The 17435-nt window shown below is 54.1% G+C and overlaps 1 protein-coding gene across 1 annotated transcript in view; it reads left to right on the forward strand.

Annotated features, from left to right (window-relative positions):
- Positions 1-16506, forward strand: part of RXRA (retinoid X receptor alpha) — a 99373-nt gene extending 82867 nt beyond the window's left edge. Inside the window, exons 6-10 of the mRNA XM_042052051.1 lie at positions 3074-3203; positions 6414-6546; positions 7582-7673; positions 9238-9343; positions 12617-16506. Coding sequence (XP_041907985.1) covers positions 3074-3203; positions 6414-6546; positions 7582-7673; positions 9238-9343; positions 12617-12764 — 609 coding nt within the window. The 3' untranslated portion in view covers positions 12765-16506. The remainder of the gene's footprint in view (positions 1-3073; positions 3204-6413; positions 6547-7581; positions 7674-9237; positions 9344-12616) is intronic.
- Positions 16507-17435: the final 929 nt, after the last annotated feature.

Raw genomic sequence — 17435 nt, forward strand, 5'->3', positions numbered from 1 at the left:
ATTAAAAATCCTTCAGGGGAGCTGGAGCCAGCGTTGTGCTGACTTGAAAACAAACCCCAGAGAGCGAGCTGAAATAAATGGCTTCGTCTGGCACCGTGTCTCCTCAGCCTCTTGTAGCAAATTGAAAGCCGGTTCCTGCATAATTCAACACGCATTACTGTGAACAAGGATGTGTGTTGCATCTAAATAGAAGCAGGAGGCTTGTTGGAATGCCCTGTTATTGTCAAGCGGTTTCTGCCGACAATGAGGTGACATTTGTAGCAGGTTTAGCAGATGGATGAGATCAGCAGCTCCCAGTGACGAGGCCACCGGATGAGGAGAGGGGAGATGGAGGAGCTGCGGCCCTCCCGGCCCTCCCTCAGAGCCCAGGTGATGGAAAGGCAGCAAATTGAGGCCCTGATAAACACGGAGGGATAACAGGAGCTGTTTGCTGTTGGCCTCGTGTGCTGTGTGCTTTGATTTGTGCCTCTGCACCTCAGTCCAGCTGCACTGAGCACTGCTGGTGACCTGCAGGGACATTTCCAGCTGGCCTTGGCAGGCTGGGGTGGAGGTGGCAGGGTGATTCAGGAATAAACACCCTTGTCTCCCACATAGAATGGGTTGGGTTGGGAGGGACCTTAAAACCATCTACTTCCACAGGCAGGGGCACCTTCCACTAGCCCAGGTTGCTCAGAAGATCCAAGGGGTAGCATTCCAGGCCCAGCCTGGGTGGAGAAATAGAGTCATACATTCAGAGACTCACAGAATGGTTTGGCTTGGAAGGGATCTCCAAAGATGATTGAATTCCAACTCTCTTCCATGGGCACTTTCCACTGTCCCAGGTTGCTCCAAGCCCCATCCAACCTGGCCTTGGACACTTCCAGAGATCCAGGAGCAGCCACAGCTTCTCTGGGCACCCTGTGCCAGGGCCTCCCCACCCTCACAGGAAACATTTCTCCCTAGTACCTGATCTAACCCCACTGTCTTTTAGCTCAAATCCATTCCCCCTTGTCCTGTCACTCCACTCTCTCGTGTCTGTGGCTGTCACCTTGTGCCATGTCCCTGTCCCTGGGCAGTGGGGTGGCTTTGCCTCTGCCCCATACCTTGGGAATTCGGGCTCCTGCCCTGTAAGCACCACCTGGGATGGGCTCCTGGCCCCTGAAAGGCAGCGCCTGTAACTGAGAGCTGTCCTCCCCAGTAGCTCTTAATTGGCCTTTGAACGTCTGGTTTCAAGTCACCATTTTCTGAAAGATACTTTCAAGCTCCCCTTTTCCAGGGGGATCGGGTGCCCTTTGGCTCTGTCACACCCCGGCACCGTGCCCTTGCTATTTACTGCAGGAGGAGATTTGCTTCCCTTGCACAGGGAGGGTTTCCAGCCCTGCCACCCCCCTCCCGCAGCCAGGCAGGGCCCTCCGGACACTTCCAGCTGCTTCTCACGCTCTGGTGATCAAGTTCTGCCAGGAAGAGCCGTGGTGGTTCCAGGAATTGCCATCTGAGGTGGAACTGAAGCTGAGGCTTTGGAGAACCAGAGGTTGGGTACAGCTTGTGCTGCCCACGCAGGGACAGCCAGGGCTGGGGCGCCTGGAGCCCAGCACGTGCTGACAACCTTCCCAGGAGCCAGCCCTGATGAAAGCTTTGCCAAAAACATCTAATTTACCTAAATTATGCCTTTTTTGGGGCTCTGCAGGCTCTTGTTGCTGCAAGGGTTGGGTTCTGCTGGAGCAGGGGGTCTCCCATAAGTCGTGGTGGGGCCTGGAGGGCTCCATCCCTATCCCACCTCGCCGGGATGGCAGGATTCTCCACCTGGCCGAGCAGACTGGGATAACTCGAGGATGGGGATGTTCAGGGCCTCTGGTGTCCCTTCTCCCCCTTCCTGCCTCTGAGTGCCACCATTCCCTGTGCTTCCAGTGAAACGCTGAACCCTGCAAAGCTCCTCCTCACACACGGTTTGGGGCTTTCCCATTGTCCGGGGGAAATCCCATCTGTTCTTCTTCTCCCAGGAGAAAAGCCCAGTCCCTGCTCACATCTCCTTCCTCAGGGAAGAGCCCCAGCTCCCTGGGAGTGAGACTGCCCTGCCCTTGCACCCCTGGGGGAGCTGCTGGAGAGGGGCTGGGCAAGGGGGGCACATCCCTGTGGCGGTGCCCGGTGCCAGCCCATGCCCATCCATCTCTGCACGCAACAGGTGGAAATACTTCTGAGGCAGGTGCCCTGAGCTTGCCAAATCCCGGTTATTTTAAGCCTGGAGAATGGGAGATGTTGGCCACTGAGGCACAGAGCCTTGGGTTTGCTGCCAGGGGACTGGGCAGGGGTGTGGGGCACAGCTCTGAGGGGCACGAGGGTGACTTGGCAGCGTGGTCCTGGTGTGCCCAGCCTGGGAGGGGGCTTTGCCACAGGTTACACTGACATTTGTGTCTGCTCTTCCTCTGAATTCAACCCCCTTCCTCCTGCCAGCCAGGGGTGAAGTAAACACTCCTGCTCCAGTTTGGAAACTGCTCTTTTAAGGACATGGAAAGAAGCTGATTGTACAATCCAAGCTGCTGGATATCAGCAGGGATTACAGCAGGAGATGGGAAGGGCCCCTACATCCCTGTCCAGGGAGGTAAACCCTACAAACACACTTGGACCAGGCTTAGACTGGCTCTTCCAGTTCCTAATCACAAATCCACTTGAGCTGTGAGCAGGTCCTTTAAACAGGGATTTGGTGTGTTTAGGCTGACTGTCCTCCTTGAGAGCAGATGGTTTTTGTTACTGGATAATATTTCAAAGGAAAGGGGTTTTCTCTTTTTTTTTTTTTTCCTGTAATGCCCCCTCTGGTGCTGGTTTATCGAGCTGGGAGATGCTGGAGTCTGCCCTTCCCCGGGCCGGAGCTGCTTGGATTCATCAGTCAGGGTGGATGGATTTGGAGTCTCAGAACTCCCAGTTCCCATTTTGGGGCTTGCTAAAAACTATTACAACCCTCGTGGTGGAGCAGCCAAATCACTTCCTCTGCCTGTGACTGGTAACATCCACCTCGGGGGTGGCAGGCAGGCTGCTCCTCCAGCCTCTCTTTCCCTTGCTTTGCCTTTTCCAAGCTTTTCCATCTTTTTTTTGGCAGCCCAATGACCCGGTGACGAACATCTGCCAGGCAGCAGACAAACAGCTCTTCACCCTGGTGGAGTGGGCCAAGAGGATCCCCCACTTCTCCGAGCTGCCCCTGGATGACCAGGTCATCTTGCTCAGAGCAGGTGAGTGGCATCTGTCCCCATCTGCAAGTCCCTGGGATGGGTTGTACCCTCAGATTTAGGTCCTGGCAGCTTGAAAATGTTTGATTCTGAGTAGCAGACTCTGATCATTCCATTTTTAAATAGGATTTTAAAAGCCCCATGGGATGTGTTGCTGAATGGGATCCAGAATGTGGCAAATCAGCTGAAAAATGGCCTGGCTTCGTTTCTGATCCATGAGGAACTCAGAGATGGGTGCTGGGTGACTTAAACCCAAGGAATTAAACTCTGCCTTCCTCCCAAACTGAGGTGTGAAAGACCAAGTGGGCTCAGGCCCCTGTGAAATTTCATCAGACTGAAATGTTTGATCATAATTGAAAGCAGAAAGGGGAGAAAAACACATCTCACTTCTTCTCCCACCCACCAAGATGAAAATAGAACTCTCAGGGCTTATTTTAAATTTCCTTGTGCCGCAGGGGGGCTGCAGGAGCAGGGTTTGGGAGGTGAAAGCCCTTGGCTGCAGGAAGGGTCTTCCCCTGTTGAGTGAATTCAAGCTCCTGCTGCTGTACAAAGATCGTGGAGGGCAAGAAATCAGAGCAGAGCTCGGGGAGGATGTGTTTGAGGCATGAAGCTCTTTGTAAGCCAGGCACTTTGAAGTGCTTGGTAAAGTTCCTTTTGTTTCCCCAAAATTCGCTTTTGTCCAGGTCCTGCGCCCTTCCTGCAGCGCTTTGGTGAAGAGGCTCCTCTGCCTTTTCTGTGGATTTTGCCAGAGCTGGCTCTGGGCCCTTTGGAGCATGCAAAGTGTGGATTTGAAGAGGATTTCTAGAGCCTCTTGTGAGAGTGGATGAGCAGGGGAAGCCTCTCTGTAGGGATCTTTGAGGGCTTCCTGCAAAGAGCTGGATTCAGACAAAGCCTTTTCCTTTCGGGAAGTGGAACCCAAACCCACCACGGCAGTTCCAGGTTTTCCTCTCTCTATTTAGCAGGCAGCTGATTAAAACTGGACCTGGAGATTTCCTGACCTGTGTTCCCTGCTTGTGACTCACTCCATGGACAGCAGGAGAGGGGCTGCAGACCCCAAATTTCGCGGTGGCTCCAACCCTGAGACTGCTGAGCCACCTGGAGCAGCTCCCTGGAGCTCCCTGCTCCAAGCATCTCTGCCAGAGCCTCAGATAACCTTCCCCAAGTCCTCTAACCAGTGGCTCTATGTATTATTGAGTGGCCTGCTGAGAACAGCTGCCCATGAAATATTGAAGTACTAAAATCCAGCTAAGAGCCTCAGTCGGGCATCCTGGGAGGCAAAACAAGTGGAGCACACAGCTCTGGAGGAGCAGTGCTGGCTGGGCTGGCCGCAGCTTTCCTCAAATCCTGAATCATTTAAAAATATTCCCTCTCTGAGCTGTTTGGAAGGGAAGGAAACCTGACTTTTTAAGCCTGTTTTCCACGGGTTTTCTTGTTTCCAAGCTGAGACAGGAATAACCTGGTGTTTTCTCAGCTTGGCAGAGGATGCTGAGCGTTACATCCCTGCAGCTGCTTTTGTAGGGCTGCTGGGGAAAGTTGGCAGGGAGGTGGATTGACACGAGGGCCACTGTGCTGCCAGAGTGCCTTCCCTATCCCAGAGGAGCCAGAGCCACCCTGTGTGGTGAGAAAGGAGTCACAGGAGTCACAGAATTCTGCTCTGCCACCCCAGAGCTCGGGCTGAAATGCAGAACTCTCGGGACAGGCTTGTTTGGTCTCTTAATTCCCATTTGCTGCCTGTGGTTATACTGAATTTTCCCTGCTTGCCTCTGTCTTGGAGGCTCTTTGGGGATGTTCTGGTGAAAGCCAAGGTAGGAAAATCTTCCCCATTTCAGCTGAAGCATCCCAGCTCTGCATGGGAATAATCCAGGTGAAGGATGCTGATGGATCCAGCGCTCCTTTGCTGGAATAAGCCCAGCTTGGAGTGGGTGTTGAGAGCCAGCTCGGGCTTCTGTTGGTGGAGCTGCTGTGTGTGACAGCTTCCCATGGATCTGGCTCTGGGAATTCCTCTTCCTGCTGGGAGCAGGGTTTCTGCAGGCTCCTGCTGCAGTCCCACGTCTTCTCCTCCATCCTCCTTGGGTTTCATGGTGTTGCAATCCCTGTGAAAGTGCCAGGCCTCACCCAGTAAATAGCCAAAGAAATGTTCCCGTGGCTGGGGTGGAAACATCCTGTGGCCACTTAGGAAAGAGTGAACTTTATTCCTTGTCAACATTTCTAATGGCACAGCCCACGGCTGCAGCGGGAGGTAAATACAGCACACGTGGGCCTTGTGTTTGTTGCAGGCAGCGGGACAAGACGTGTTCCTGTGGCAGGAGAGGTGAAGGATATTGTTGTGTTGCTTTTCCAGCCTGGGAAAAAACCCCCAAAGCCAAATATCCTGAGGTTTCTGGAGCAGAACTCCAGAACATGTTCAGGACAGGGGTGTTGCAGAAGACCCTTCTTATCTGACTGAAGATGCTGCTCCTGGTTGAAAGTGACCCGAATTTCCACCCTTCAAACTTGGCAGCGTTTCCTCTCATTGGGGCTTTGTTTCAGGAATCCTTGATGGATTTAGGAATTGAAAAGGTGCTGGATTGGGAAGGGGAGCTGGAGGACGTGGAGGTCGCCTCTCCCTTCCCTTCCCTGTAGGTCTGGGCTCAGAGGATGTCCCTCCTACATCCCAAAGCAGTCCAGCTAACAAGACTAAAATCTGTTTTCCAAGCAGCTGTGGAAGCAGTCACGGACGTGGGACTGTGCAGAGAGCAGACCCAACCTCTCCCAGTATTTTCATGGCAGAAGCAACAAACCCACAAAGCCCACAAAGAGATTCCACGGGCCCTTTCACAGGGCTCAGGGATGGTGAAGGAACTTCCGTGGGGCCTGGTGAACTGATAGCCCGTGCTGATAGGGCTGGAAGTGCTGGGAGGCAGCGGCTGAGGGCAGAGGGGAGCTCGGGGCTCCACACCCCCGGGGTGTTCAGGCAGAGCTGTTTGCTCGGTGTCTGCGCGGTTTACAGAGGAAACTGCTCCCCTTATTAGCTTTATTTTTAGTGCATCGGGTTCTAGATGGTTTTTCCCTTCCCTGACAGCCAAGGAAAAGCTGGCTCCCCCCTCCTTCCCCATATCCAGCCACGTTCCCTCAGCAGAGGCGGATTCCTCCTCCGGTGACGTCGCCGATTCCCAAACTTCCTGAGGATCCCATGGCTCTAACCTGCAGCCTCGGTCGTTTTCTCCTCCCCAGGCTGGAACGAGCTCCTAATTGCCTCCTTCTCCCACCGCTCCATAGCCGTGAAGGACGGGATCCTCCTGGCCACGGGGCTGCACGTGCACCGGAACAGCGCCCACAGCGCCGGCGTCGGGGCCATCTTCGACAGGTGGGCTGGGCTGGAGGGATGGAGGGATGGGATTGCATCCTAAACCGCCTTGCCTGGACATCCCCATCCCTGTCTGCACCTCAAGCTGCCTCCATTCCTGCTGGAGGAGCCCGGGATGAGGGTGTCCCACCCCGTGATGTCCCTGAAAACACAGCGTCAAATCCCTCCTCTCAAACCTGCAAAACCCAGCAGCCCCAAACGGGGAGGAGGCTGCCCGGTGCAAATCAAAGCCCCTTTCATGGGGTCCAGATGCCTTCTAATGTTACGAGGAGGCCACTCCTTCGCTCCTTTTCATCTTTAATTGGACCAAGACGCGATTTTATTTGCACAATGGAAAGGCCCCAGCAGTACTCAGCGGGTTCCACAGGCGTGTCCCGGGGGCTCTTTAATCTCAGGCTTTGGGAAAGTGTTTTAAAGCCAAGCTTGCCGGGTGTTTGACCCACAGCGTGACTCCAGACGCTGCTGAAATGCTGATTTCTCTCCCCGAGACTCATCTTGAGTCGAAACCAAATCACCTTTGCTGCTCTGCTCTGTGAGGAAATTGTTCTTCGGACCTGGGTGACATCATTTGTTCCTGTGAGGTCATAAGTGCAAGATCATGACTTTGCTGCAGGATCTAACATGAAAAACTGGGCAATCAGTGGAAAATATTTCAAGACCGACACCTGCAGTAAGAGCAAAGGGAGCAATAAAAATTACCGGCGGAGGAAATTACTTTTAGATACCTGTTGGGGTGGGTTTTTATTGTTATTTTTTATTTTTAGGCAGCTTTCTCAGATGCCAGAGCCTCTCAGTGAATGGATGGAGGCGGTTTTTATGGTCCCTGTTGTATCTCACAGGAACTATTGATGTTCCTAATGAGCTATTTTCGATGGAGGAGGAAAATGAGGCCACATCCTCAGCTGGTACAAGCCAGCGCCATCCCCGACTTCGTTAAACGTGACCGGAGCTTCTCACTCCAGTTCTGACACCTGGGGCTTTTCATTCCTGGGGTTTTTTTCGTGCTGACTCTGTGCTTTCTGTGTCCTTTTGCAGAGTACTGACAGAACTGGTGTCCAAAATGAGGGACATGCTGATGGACAAGACAGAGCTGGGCTGCCTGCGAGCCATTGTCCTCTTCAACCCCGGTACGTGCCTGGCTCTGCCCTCCTGGCCCCTCTTGGCTGCTGTTCTGTCCTTTGGGCTCCTTTTCTTCCCTGAAGAGCCCCACTGGAAGTAGCAGAGGGCACCCAGATGCCGAGGGCAGGGCAGGAAAGAAGAGAGTCAGGGGTGGAAGATGGTTTGGTTTGGAAAGGATCTTAAAGTTCATCTTGTTCCAAACCTCCTGCCATGGGCAGGGACACCTTCCCCTATTCCAGGTTGCTCCAAGCCCCATCCAGCCTGGCCTTGGACACTGCCAGGCATCCACAGCTTCTCTGGGCAACCTGTGCAGGACCTCCCTACCCTCACAGGGAAGAATTTCTTCCCAAAATTCCATCTAACCCTGCGCTCTGCTCTTTCAGTTTACAGCCATTCCCCCTTGTCCTGTCAGCTCTCCCCATTTCAGAGTGACTGTGAAGAGAAAGTTCTGGTGCTTGAGGGAGTTGTCCCTGAATTGGAACGAAATGGAATCTAGATCTTTTTTAAAGAGAAAAATACAGATTAGAGCAGCACCAGAGCATGGATATGATTGTCTCTGCTTCCCAACCTCATCATCCGAGGGCTTTTATTACCTGCATTTCTGGAATAGCCCTTTGCAGACCTGGAGAGGCTGAAAGACATGAAATGTGCTCATAAAATACACAAAAACTTCAGGTTTTGACTGTGGTTTCACAGACTCCGGGAGGCTTCACGCTGCTCCCCTTTCCCCCTCGGCCCCAGCTGCTCGAGGGAAGAAGAAGGGTCAGTGCCAGGGCTTTTCTCCAGCATTCCAGGGAGCAAATCCCTGTGCAGCAGGAGGCAGCCTGCTCATACCTGCACAGCTCTCTGGAGGGGATCTCTATTTTAAAGTGGATCAGCCCAGAGCAAAACCAGATGGCAACCAAGAGCAAACCTCCACATCCACCACCAACCCCTTCCCTCCCTGCCCTCAGAGAGCACTGTTTGTGCCCAAGCACAGCTCCTTCCCTGGGTTTTCCCACCAAAGCCAGGCCAGGCTGTTCCAGCAGGGTTTATTACATTTTCTTGGGTTTGTTTTTCTTCTTTTTTAGTCCCCCCCTCCTTGTAATCAGCAGTAATTTATTGTCTGTAATTTGGGATTAGCCGTATATGGTCAAAGAAGGGGAATCTGGAGAGGTTCCCATGGCACATGTGCTTGGGGATATCGATTTCTGCACTGTCCCTTTCACCCTACTAAAAACAGATCCTCGCTGTGTCCCGGGGGCTGTGCCAGAGCAGGGGCTTCTCACTCAGCCCCACCACAGTGCTGGAGGGAGAAATCCCACAAGCCCAGGGCTGGAGGAGGAATTAAACCCTTTAAATGAGGGTCTGGCACCACTGGAATGAGCCAAAACATTTGGGGTTGGGGTGTGAGGTGGGGAAAAATCTGTAGTCACAGGGCAAACCTTTGAGTGCTCCCCAAATCCCCAGAGCTCAGAGCCTGCATCCCCACTTTGGTGGGGCTGGGAGGGATGCAGGGAGCACACAGAGGGGTTCTGGCCAGCCTGGAAAGCCTGGAGATGTTCGGCTGATGGCTTTTGTGTGACCTTTCAGACTCGAAGGGCCTCTCGAACCCGGCGGAGGTGGAGGCGCTGCGGGAGAAGGTGTACGCGTCCCTAGAGGCTTACTGCAAACACAAATACCCCGACCAGCCCGGCAGGTGAGCTCCCTGTGCCCCTCCTCCTGTACCCTCACCCCCTGCAAACCCCCTGCAATGGGTGCTGCAGCTCCCAGGGTGTCCTTGGATCCCTCTGTTCTGGGCTCTCCGTCCCCACAGACATTCCCTGCAGATAAACCCCTCGTTTCCACCCGCCTCAGCTGTGAGCATCCCTAAAAACACCCCCCTGTGCAGCACACAGAGCTCGATATTCCCTTGCCAGTAAATGCAGCCAGGTGGGCAGACCTGAGGAGGCCCAGCTCCCACAGCCCCAGCAGTGGGATGAGCCCATGTGGGAAGGGGGTATCATTTCCCTTTTGGAAACCGCGGCGAGCGAAACCGCAGCAAAAACAGGACTCACATGGAGTTAATTTTCGGTGGCAGAGGAGCATCACTGCTGGGAAGTGAAAGCCTCAATTGATACTCTTTTTCTCCCCTCCCTGCCTCCCCCAATCCAGCTGGGAATGGGAGGGGGAATTAGGAATGCGTTCCTGGACTGCTGCGGAGCTGAGTGGGCGCATTTCCCCAGTTACAGCCTGGAGCTGGCAACTGCCACTTCAGTTCCTGACAGCTTCTTGAGAAACCAGGCAAAGCACTGGAAGCTGCTACTGGTGCATGAATGTTGGGCAAAAACAGCCCAGGCAACTGGGATTTGCATCTCACCTGCGTTCCCAGCCTCGTGTGTGCGGATGGTAAATGACAAGGATGCTTTCACAGCAGTGAGCGCAGAGCGTGCCCTCAGAAGTGAAGTTGGATTTGTTTTTTCCCTTGCTTCGGGTCCCAGAGTGCTGGCAGATGAAGAAGGATGTGTTGTTAAGGGGTTCCCGGGATGTTCCCGGTTGGCTTGAGGCAGGGAGAGCGAGGGTGGAGGTGCCGTGGGGTGTGCTTGGTTTGTGGGGAGCAGGGGAATTGAGGGATGAGCACGGGGCAAGGAGCAGGCCTGTCACCTCTCCTCTCCCAGGGGGTCTGTGTGCACCCCAGGCCAGCTCTCAAGCTGCCTCCTCTTCCTGAAAGCTTTAAGAAATTGCATTTCTGGAGCAAATCCACAGCCAGAGCCTGGATTTGGGCTGCCGTGGTGTTGCAGCAGAGCTGTTCCTGGCACAAGGAGAGCTGCCTTGGGAATCGTCACCAGCAGCTCTCCTGGGTTATTCCCTTGGTGGGATGAGCACATTGTGCAGGATCTGCAGCCCTGGCACACACTGGGAGTGGGCAAGAGGTGGCACAGGGACAGTCCCTCCCTCTCTTCATGCCCCAAGCCCCCTCCAAACCACCATGCCTGAGCACAGTCTGAGCCACCAGTCCACACCAGTTCCCCAGGGCTCTGCCTCAGTGCTCAGCGGTGTTTGAGGGAGTGTTTTAGGTCCAAAAGCTCTGCCAGGGGCTCTGGAGTTTAATCTCCCACTGGTTTTGAGTGACTGTGGGCTGGGGACCTTCTTGTGTGATGCTCACACCCATCCCTGGTGACCTGAGTGACTCGGTGACATCTCAGGGATGTCCTGAGAGCCGTGGCTGGGCCCTGCTGCCCTCCCTCCGTCCTTCAGTGGTGCAGGGCAGTGGTGGCACCACCCCAGGTGGCTCGGGAGGGTGAACTCGTGGGCTGGGAGTTGCACAAGAGCTCCCCGAACTTCTCCCAAACTCTCTGCATCCCCCTGGCCTCGTGGCACGATGTGGTCACCAGCTGGGGCTGCAAACAAGTTCTCCCTGTGGTTGAGCAAAGCCCTGCTGGAGCCTGGTGCCTTTTCCTGCTCCGTGCTGTGGGATTTCTGGAATTCCCACCTTTTCAGGTGCCCTTGGGTGCGGGGCTTCCTCTGAGTCCCCATCCAGCAGGAGCTTGGGAGCACCCTGCAAACACCAAAAGGGAATTTCTCCACACCGAGAGGCATTCCCAGGAAAAACCCAGCCCTGCTCCCCCCGTGCAGCCCCTGCTGCTCCGCAGGGAGGGCTGGGTGCCTACGTGACACCCAGCAGCCACAGGGAATCAGGGATCAGGGCTCTTTTCCCCCCCCTCCCAGCCCTGGCACAGCGTGCTCCAGGCTGGTTATCTCACAGTTAAACATATCCAAGGGCTGGAGCCATCATCTGGTTCGGTTTAAAGTGAAACTTCCTGAATGGGATGGTAGGACTGATTTGTTTTTCCTGGCTCTGCTCCCGCCGTTCTCGCCAGCTCAGCAGAAAAAAAAAAAAAATTAAAAAAAAAATCGGGAGAGAGAATTGTGTGTGCATGTAGAGAGTATCTGTGTGCTTGTGCCTGCCTGTGTGTGTGTTTTCTGCACGGTCCCCTTCTGCCTGGCCCTTTTCATGATGTTCAAGCCCTGATTTTGCAGCAGGAAAAGCAAATAACCCTGCTGTGGCTGTTACAGGGCTCTTTCCCTGTGCTGGCAGCACTCACACAAGGAGGTGACATCCACTGGCACCTGGGGTGCTCCAAAGCAGCCTTGCAGGAGCTGGTGGCTTTCTCCTGGCTCCACAGCCTCTTTGCCAGCCTCGGAGCCCAACACCCAGCTGTGGATGGCTTGTCTCCATCCTGGCTGGCTCCTGCAGAGCTGCCAGCTCTCCCCAGCCCTCCTGCCTGTCCTCCTGCCTGTAGGACCTGAAACCATCGACTCCAGGCAGGGCAGGGTGTGGAGAAAGGGTTTTGTTTGCCCTCCTCAGAGCCCTGGGCCCGGGGAAAGGGAGCACCTGCTGTCCCAGGTGGTTTGCAGTGCTCCTTCCAACTCTTGTGTCACAGTCCTCGGCTTCACCCCTGGCTGGCAGCCGGGTTCCTGCCTCGCCAGCAGCCCCAGGGCTCAGCTGGTGATGGTCAGAACCCCAAGTGAGGGCTGCTGGAGCTGCTCAGGAGGTGCACAGAGCCTGCAGGAAAGGGGCATTGCCCAGCCAAGTGCCAGCTCACCCCACTGAGCATCTCTTCCAGCCCCTTCCCGGCTGTTTGCTCTTTTCCCTGACCAAAACTTGAGCTGCTGGAGCTGCTTGCAGCACTGCCAGTGCCAAGGCTGATCCCGTGGTGCCTCCTCTCGATGGCTGCAGCGTGGGGACCCCTCCAGCATCTCAGGGTGTCCCCCAGTCCGGGGCTGACCTTTCGTTTCTCGTTTCACTCTTGCAGCTCAGTTCCCAGCTCGTTCTTGCTGGGCCATCATCAATGATTTCCCTGCACAGCTGCAGCCCCACGGTTCGCTGGTAGCAGAGGCTGTGTCTGCCTCCCACCCCTCCCCAGCCCTGGGGACAGAGGCAGGGCTGCAGCCCGGGCTGTCTGACCTTGTCGCCTCTCTTATCCCCCAGGTTTGCCAAGCTCCTGCTCCGCCTCCCAGCCCTTCGGTCCATCGGCCTGAAATGCCTGGAGCACCTCTTCTTCTTCAAGCTAATAGGCGACACGCCCATCGACACCTTCTTGATGGAAATGCTGGAAGCGCCGCACCAAATGACTTAGAGAGAACTCTGCTGGGTCAGTCCCTCGCCCGGCTGGGCTCCCTCGGGGCCCTTCCTCCGCTTTCCTCCGCCCCAGCCCATCCCTCCCTGCTGCCCCCAGCGCCGGAGGCACCGTCTGATCCGGGGGACACCCCGCCGTCCTGGCCTCCTCGTCGCCTGACCCCCTGTCCGTTCGCTGTCACTGCTGCATCTCCAGACCTGCTCGCTGGTTCCCTGTGCTACTTGTAGAGAAGTGGGAGCGGAGAGAGCTTTGCCAACCCCTGCCCCCGCCGTGCCATGAGGTTTGGGATGAGCCACGGCGTCACCCCCTCCGTCCCTGCTGCTTCCCTGGGGATAAGGACGGTGCCGGCCCTCGGGGCAGTGGGGTTTGGCCGAGCCGAGGGGAGTGGTTGGACTCGGATTGCAGCTGGGCTATTTTCAGAGGATGGAGTTTTTGAAAAAGAGAAGAAGAAGAAAAAAAAAAAAAAAAAAAACCCAAAAAAAAAAAAAAAAAAGAAAAAAATTCTATTTTTGGTTTCTAACTATTCTTAGTAGTGTCGGTAGTTACTCTGCGGAGGGAGAGGCGGCCCGGCCGTGCCCCGTGAGTGAGTCACCCGTGGCTGCACAGAGCCTTCTCCTTCCCCTTCAGAGCTGAGGATTTGGGATTGAGCTGAATCCCCCCCGAACAACGCGCTGGCCGTGGCACAGGAAACGCCCTTGTGGCCATCCCGGAGGGCGGCCGGGCATCGCTGCCCACCCCAGAGGTGCCCGTGTGGACATGAGCCAGCTGCAGCGCTTGCTTTAAGGCTGCCAGGGACTCCCCATTGCCCTTGCCCAGCTCCTGGGGGTTTGCTGGGACCCCTGCTCTCAGCACAGCATCCCAGTATATCCCAGCACTGCCCCAGTATATCCCAGTGTATCCCAGCATGACCCCACTCCGGGGTTTCGGCTCACCCACAAGGCCGCTCCTGTTGTTTCAGCCCTGCACAACACTGCAAGGCAACAATTAGTGGGAGTGCTCAGCCAGGCTGGTTAATTGCAGCTGTTAATTAGTGGTGAAGCAAGAACAGGGCTCCCCCTCCCCTGGATGCAGGCCTGGGAGGGCCCAGCTGGGTGGGGGATGTGGCAGCACCATCCCTGTCCTGCCCGGGATCCTGGGAGCACCAAAAGCACCTTGGCTGTTGCACAACCCTTTCCTTGAGTCTCGGTGTGACAGCGGGGAGCTGGGCAGGTTTTTGGGGATTACGGTCCCAGGAATGTGTCCACACCCTGTGGGGTGGGATGGGATGGGATTCCCCAGGGAGCGTGTGGCCAGAGGCCAGCCAGGGAGCGATTCCCCTTCCCCTCCCTGTTTCACCCTCATCAGGTGTCTCCAGTGCCCCGCCAAAAACACGAGTTGGAGGAAGAACAGAGCAGAGGGAGTGGAGAGGGATGCTGGGGAGGGTTTTCCCCCCTTGGCAGGACGGATGGTCCTAAATACACCGTGCTGGGAGCCCAGAATAAGGTGCCTGTGGCTGAGGGCTTCCCCACCGCTTCCGCATCCCGTGCTTTAAAGAGCAAAGGTTGAGATCCTCCCAGGATCCTCTTCTTGCTCCCCATTTTTTGCAACTGATTGAAAACTCCTCCTTTGTTCCTGGAGAGGGATGGAGCAGCGCCCACCACCTCCTTCACACCCCTGTTCTGGAGGGGACACCGTTGCCACCCGCCTGGTGTCAATCCCAGCTGGCAGCTGGAGTGCCCAGCTCCATCCCCTGCAGCTCCAAAATTAAGAATCCCTCAGGATTTCAGGGGATACCTTCCCCTGGGGCTGGCCTGACGTGGCGCATCGGCAGAGGCGGGCACAGCGCCTTGGCTCTGTTTCCCCAGCAGCCTGCAAGCCGCTGAAAATATTATTAAACAGCTTCACCCTGCAAGAATTTGCCAAGAAAACGAGGCAGGAGGAATGAGATCTGGCAGGGGTGCCAGGAAACACGAGCAGGCTGTTCCCTGCCAGCGGGAGGCTGGCGCAGCCCCAGGGGAGGTGTCAGTTCCCAGAGCCCCGAGCCCACCCAGCCCCCAGGCAGCCCCCGGCCCCCAGCCCGGCTCTCCCAGCAGAAAGGAGCCTGGCATTTGCTTGCCAGAGAGGGAAAACTTCGGGAAAGTAGGTGGATATTGCCCTGGGATCAACCTGCTGGTCGCTGGTGGGTGACAACGTTGTCCCTGGCGGATGGCTCAGAAAGGGCTTTTGGGTGCTGTGGCTGGAAGGTGGCACAGTGGGAGATCCCATCCCATCCCATCTCATCCTGTCACGTTCCATCCCATTTCTTCCCATCTGTCCCCATCCCATCCCATTTCATTCCATCCTGTCCAATTTCATCCCATCCCCGTTAGCGTTTGACCTTACAACACCAAGGGAGAGGCTCCACAGGCCCCAAGCTCCCAATCAGGACGTGCATCCCCGTGCCTCAGTTTCCCTGCTGGAGCAGCACAGCCCCAATCCATGCCCGTGGTGGAGGGGATTTTGGGAAAGGCTGCGCCTTGCCCTGGGATTTCAGTTTGCAGCTGGTGAAAGGGAGTCGGGATTCCCTGAGCCCCAAAGCCCGGCCCAGCCCCTCCATCCTCACCCCAACCCTTCCCTTGGGAAGGAGAAGCTTTTGTGCGCCAGGAACATCCGCCAGAGCAGCCTTAAAGCAACGAGCTTTGCATGAGTTTGAGTCTTTATTTTATTCTTTTCACTTTGGGCTTCTTTTGTCGTCGTCGTTCTCATCGTGATAACGCTGAGTGTGGAGAGGTGAGCCGTAGCTGAAGGAAAACAGAAGGCACATTATTCCCTAGGGAGCTTGGACTTGGATTGAACCAGCTCCCAGTACTCCTGCAAAAATCTGCTTTGGTTCGGGGTGATCTGTTTGTAATTATTATTTGAATTCCTTTTTGTTGGTGGGACAATCTTTAATTTTCTAAAGATAGCACAAACATCAGCTTTTCAGCCGCCGCGGCGTCCCTCACTGCCTGTGCGTGTTCCATCCCACCCTGAGCCAATCCAGCACATCCCAAACCCTTCCATGGGAATGCCAAGCTTCCCTTGGCGCTGGAATGCTGACCAGGAGCGGCGTTAGGGGCGGGTGGATGTGGGAAACGCTGACCACTGGCCTTGCTGACCCCTCCACTGCAGCGGGGAGAGCCCTGGGCTGGGGCTGATCCCAAAAAAAACAGGCTTGGGCTCCTGATCCCAAAAAAAAAAAGGCTGGGGCGTGGCTCAGGAGCTGGTGCTGCCCCATCAGTGCCGATGAGTGTGTGTATCCATGTATGTACTGTAGATATCTACACTGTATAATACCCACTCACCTATACACATAGAGAACTGTAGCAATTACAGACTTTTCCTGGCTTTTTGTGGTTTAAGTCAATTCTTTTTCCTGGTTGGTTTGGTTGGTTTTGGTTGGTTTTTTTTTCCCCCTCGTTTTTTGTTTTGGTTTATTTTTCCCTTGTTTTGCTTCCATTGTATCCGAATCCCTTTCCAAATTGGCAGATGCCAAATCTGGATTTTTATTCCTCGAGACAAAGGAACTGCATCTATTTTAAGATGCCTTTTTGTTTTGTTTTTCTTCTCTTTTGTTTGGTTTTTCTTCTTTTTTGTTTGTTTTCTTGTTTTGTTTTGTTTTTTTTCTTTGAAGCAGGCGGTTTGGAGTAAAGAATAGCTTTAGCAATTCCCAATACTTAGTGATGGATGCCTTGGCTATGGGATACACAGATTAAAAAAAAAAAAAAAAAGACGTTAACATTTAGAATGACAAAAAAAAAAAAAAAAGAGAAAAGATAAGGAAAAAATATCTAAAGCATCAATAAAGTTAAAATCTATTTTTGTACAAATGTAATTTTATCCCTTACCGTATCCTTGGATATTTTCTTTCCTGGATTGTTTTGTTGCTTCTACAGAGATTGTTATAAACTCTCTCTATTTTTTCTCTCTTTCTCTCTGTAAGTGTTCAGCCACAGGGATCTGGAGAAGAGGGAGAAACTTCTGACCGTGTTTTAAAGGCTTTATATGAAATCTCTTTTGAAATAATTTTTTTGAATGAACTTTTTATTTTTTTTTCTTTCCCCCCACTTCCAAAATCTTTTTTGGGGATGGGAGGGGGAGGGGAAGGGAGGGGGAGGGCTGGTCTGGGGGTGTCTTTTGTCACGTATCTCTGGCGTTCCCGCAGGTCTGTTTTACTGTGAAATCACTACCGTATATTATTATTCACTTCGAAAACAACAAAAAAGGTTAAAAAAAAGAAAAGAAAAGAAAAGAAAAAAAAAAGAAAGAACTGCTGCTGGAAACGCCAGTATTTTGAGAACAATTGTATTAGAATTGTGGGAAAAAAATGAGAAGAAAAAAAAAAAGAGAAAAAGAAAAAAAAGGAGAAAAAAAAAAAAAAGAAAATATATGAGCATTTTAAAATATAACCCAGTCCAAGTCCTCGTTTGTTCTTATTGGTGTGTCTTGAGTTATTCACTGGGGGACCTGTCCCCATCAGGGTCCCCATTCCAAGGCACTGCAAATCCAAGGAAATCCAGCCTGGCTGGGAGGAAGGAGCAGCGGGCGAACCCCAACTCTCCCCAAGACTTTCCCCCTTTTCCTCAGGTGCTTTCCATGAGAGATTTCCCGATCCCTTCGCACCTGCTGGGGTCCCCCTTGCAGCAGACAAGGTCCCGCTGTGGCGCAGGGATG

This window comes from Corvus kubaryi, unplaced genomic scaffold, assembly GCF_017639235.1.
Source record: "Corvus kubaryi isolate FWS band 111438036 unplaced genomic scaffold, C.kubaryi_AGA036_p1.0 78, whole genome shotgun sequence".
In the NCBI taxonomy this organism is placed as follows: domain Eukaryota; kingdom Metazoa; phylum Chordata; class Aves; order Passeriformes; family Corvidae; genus Corvus; species Corvus kubaryi.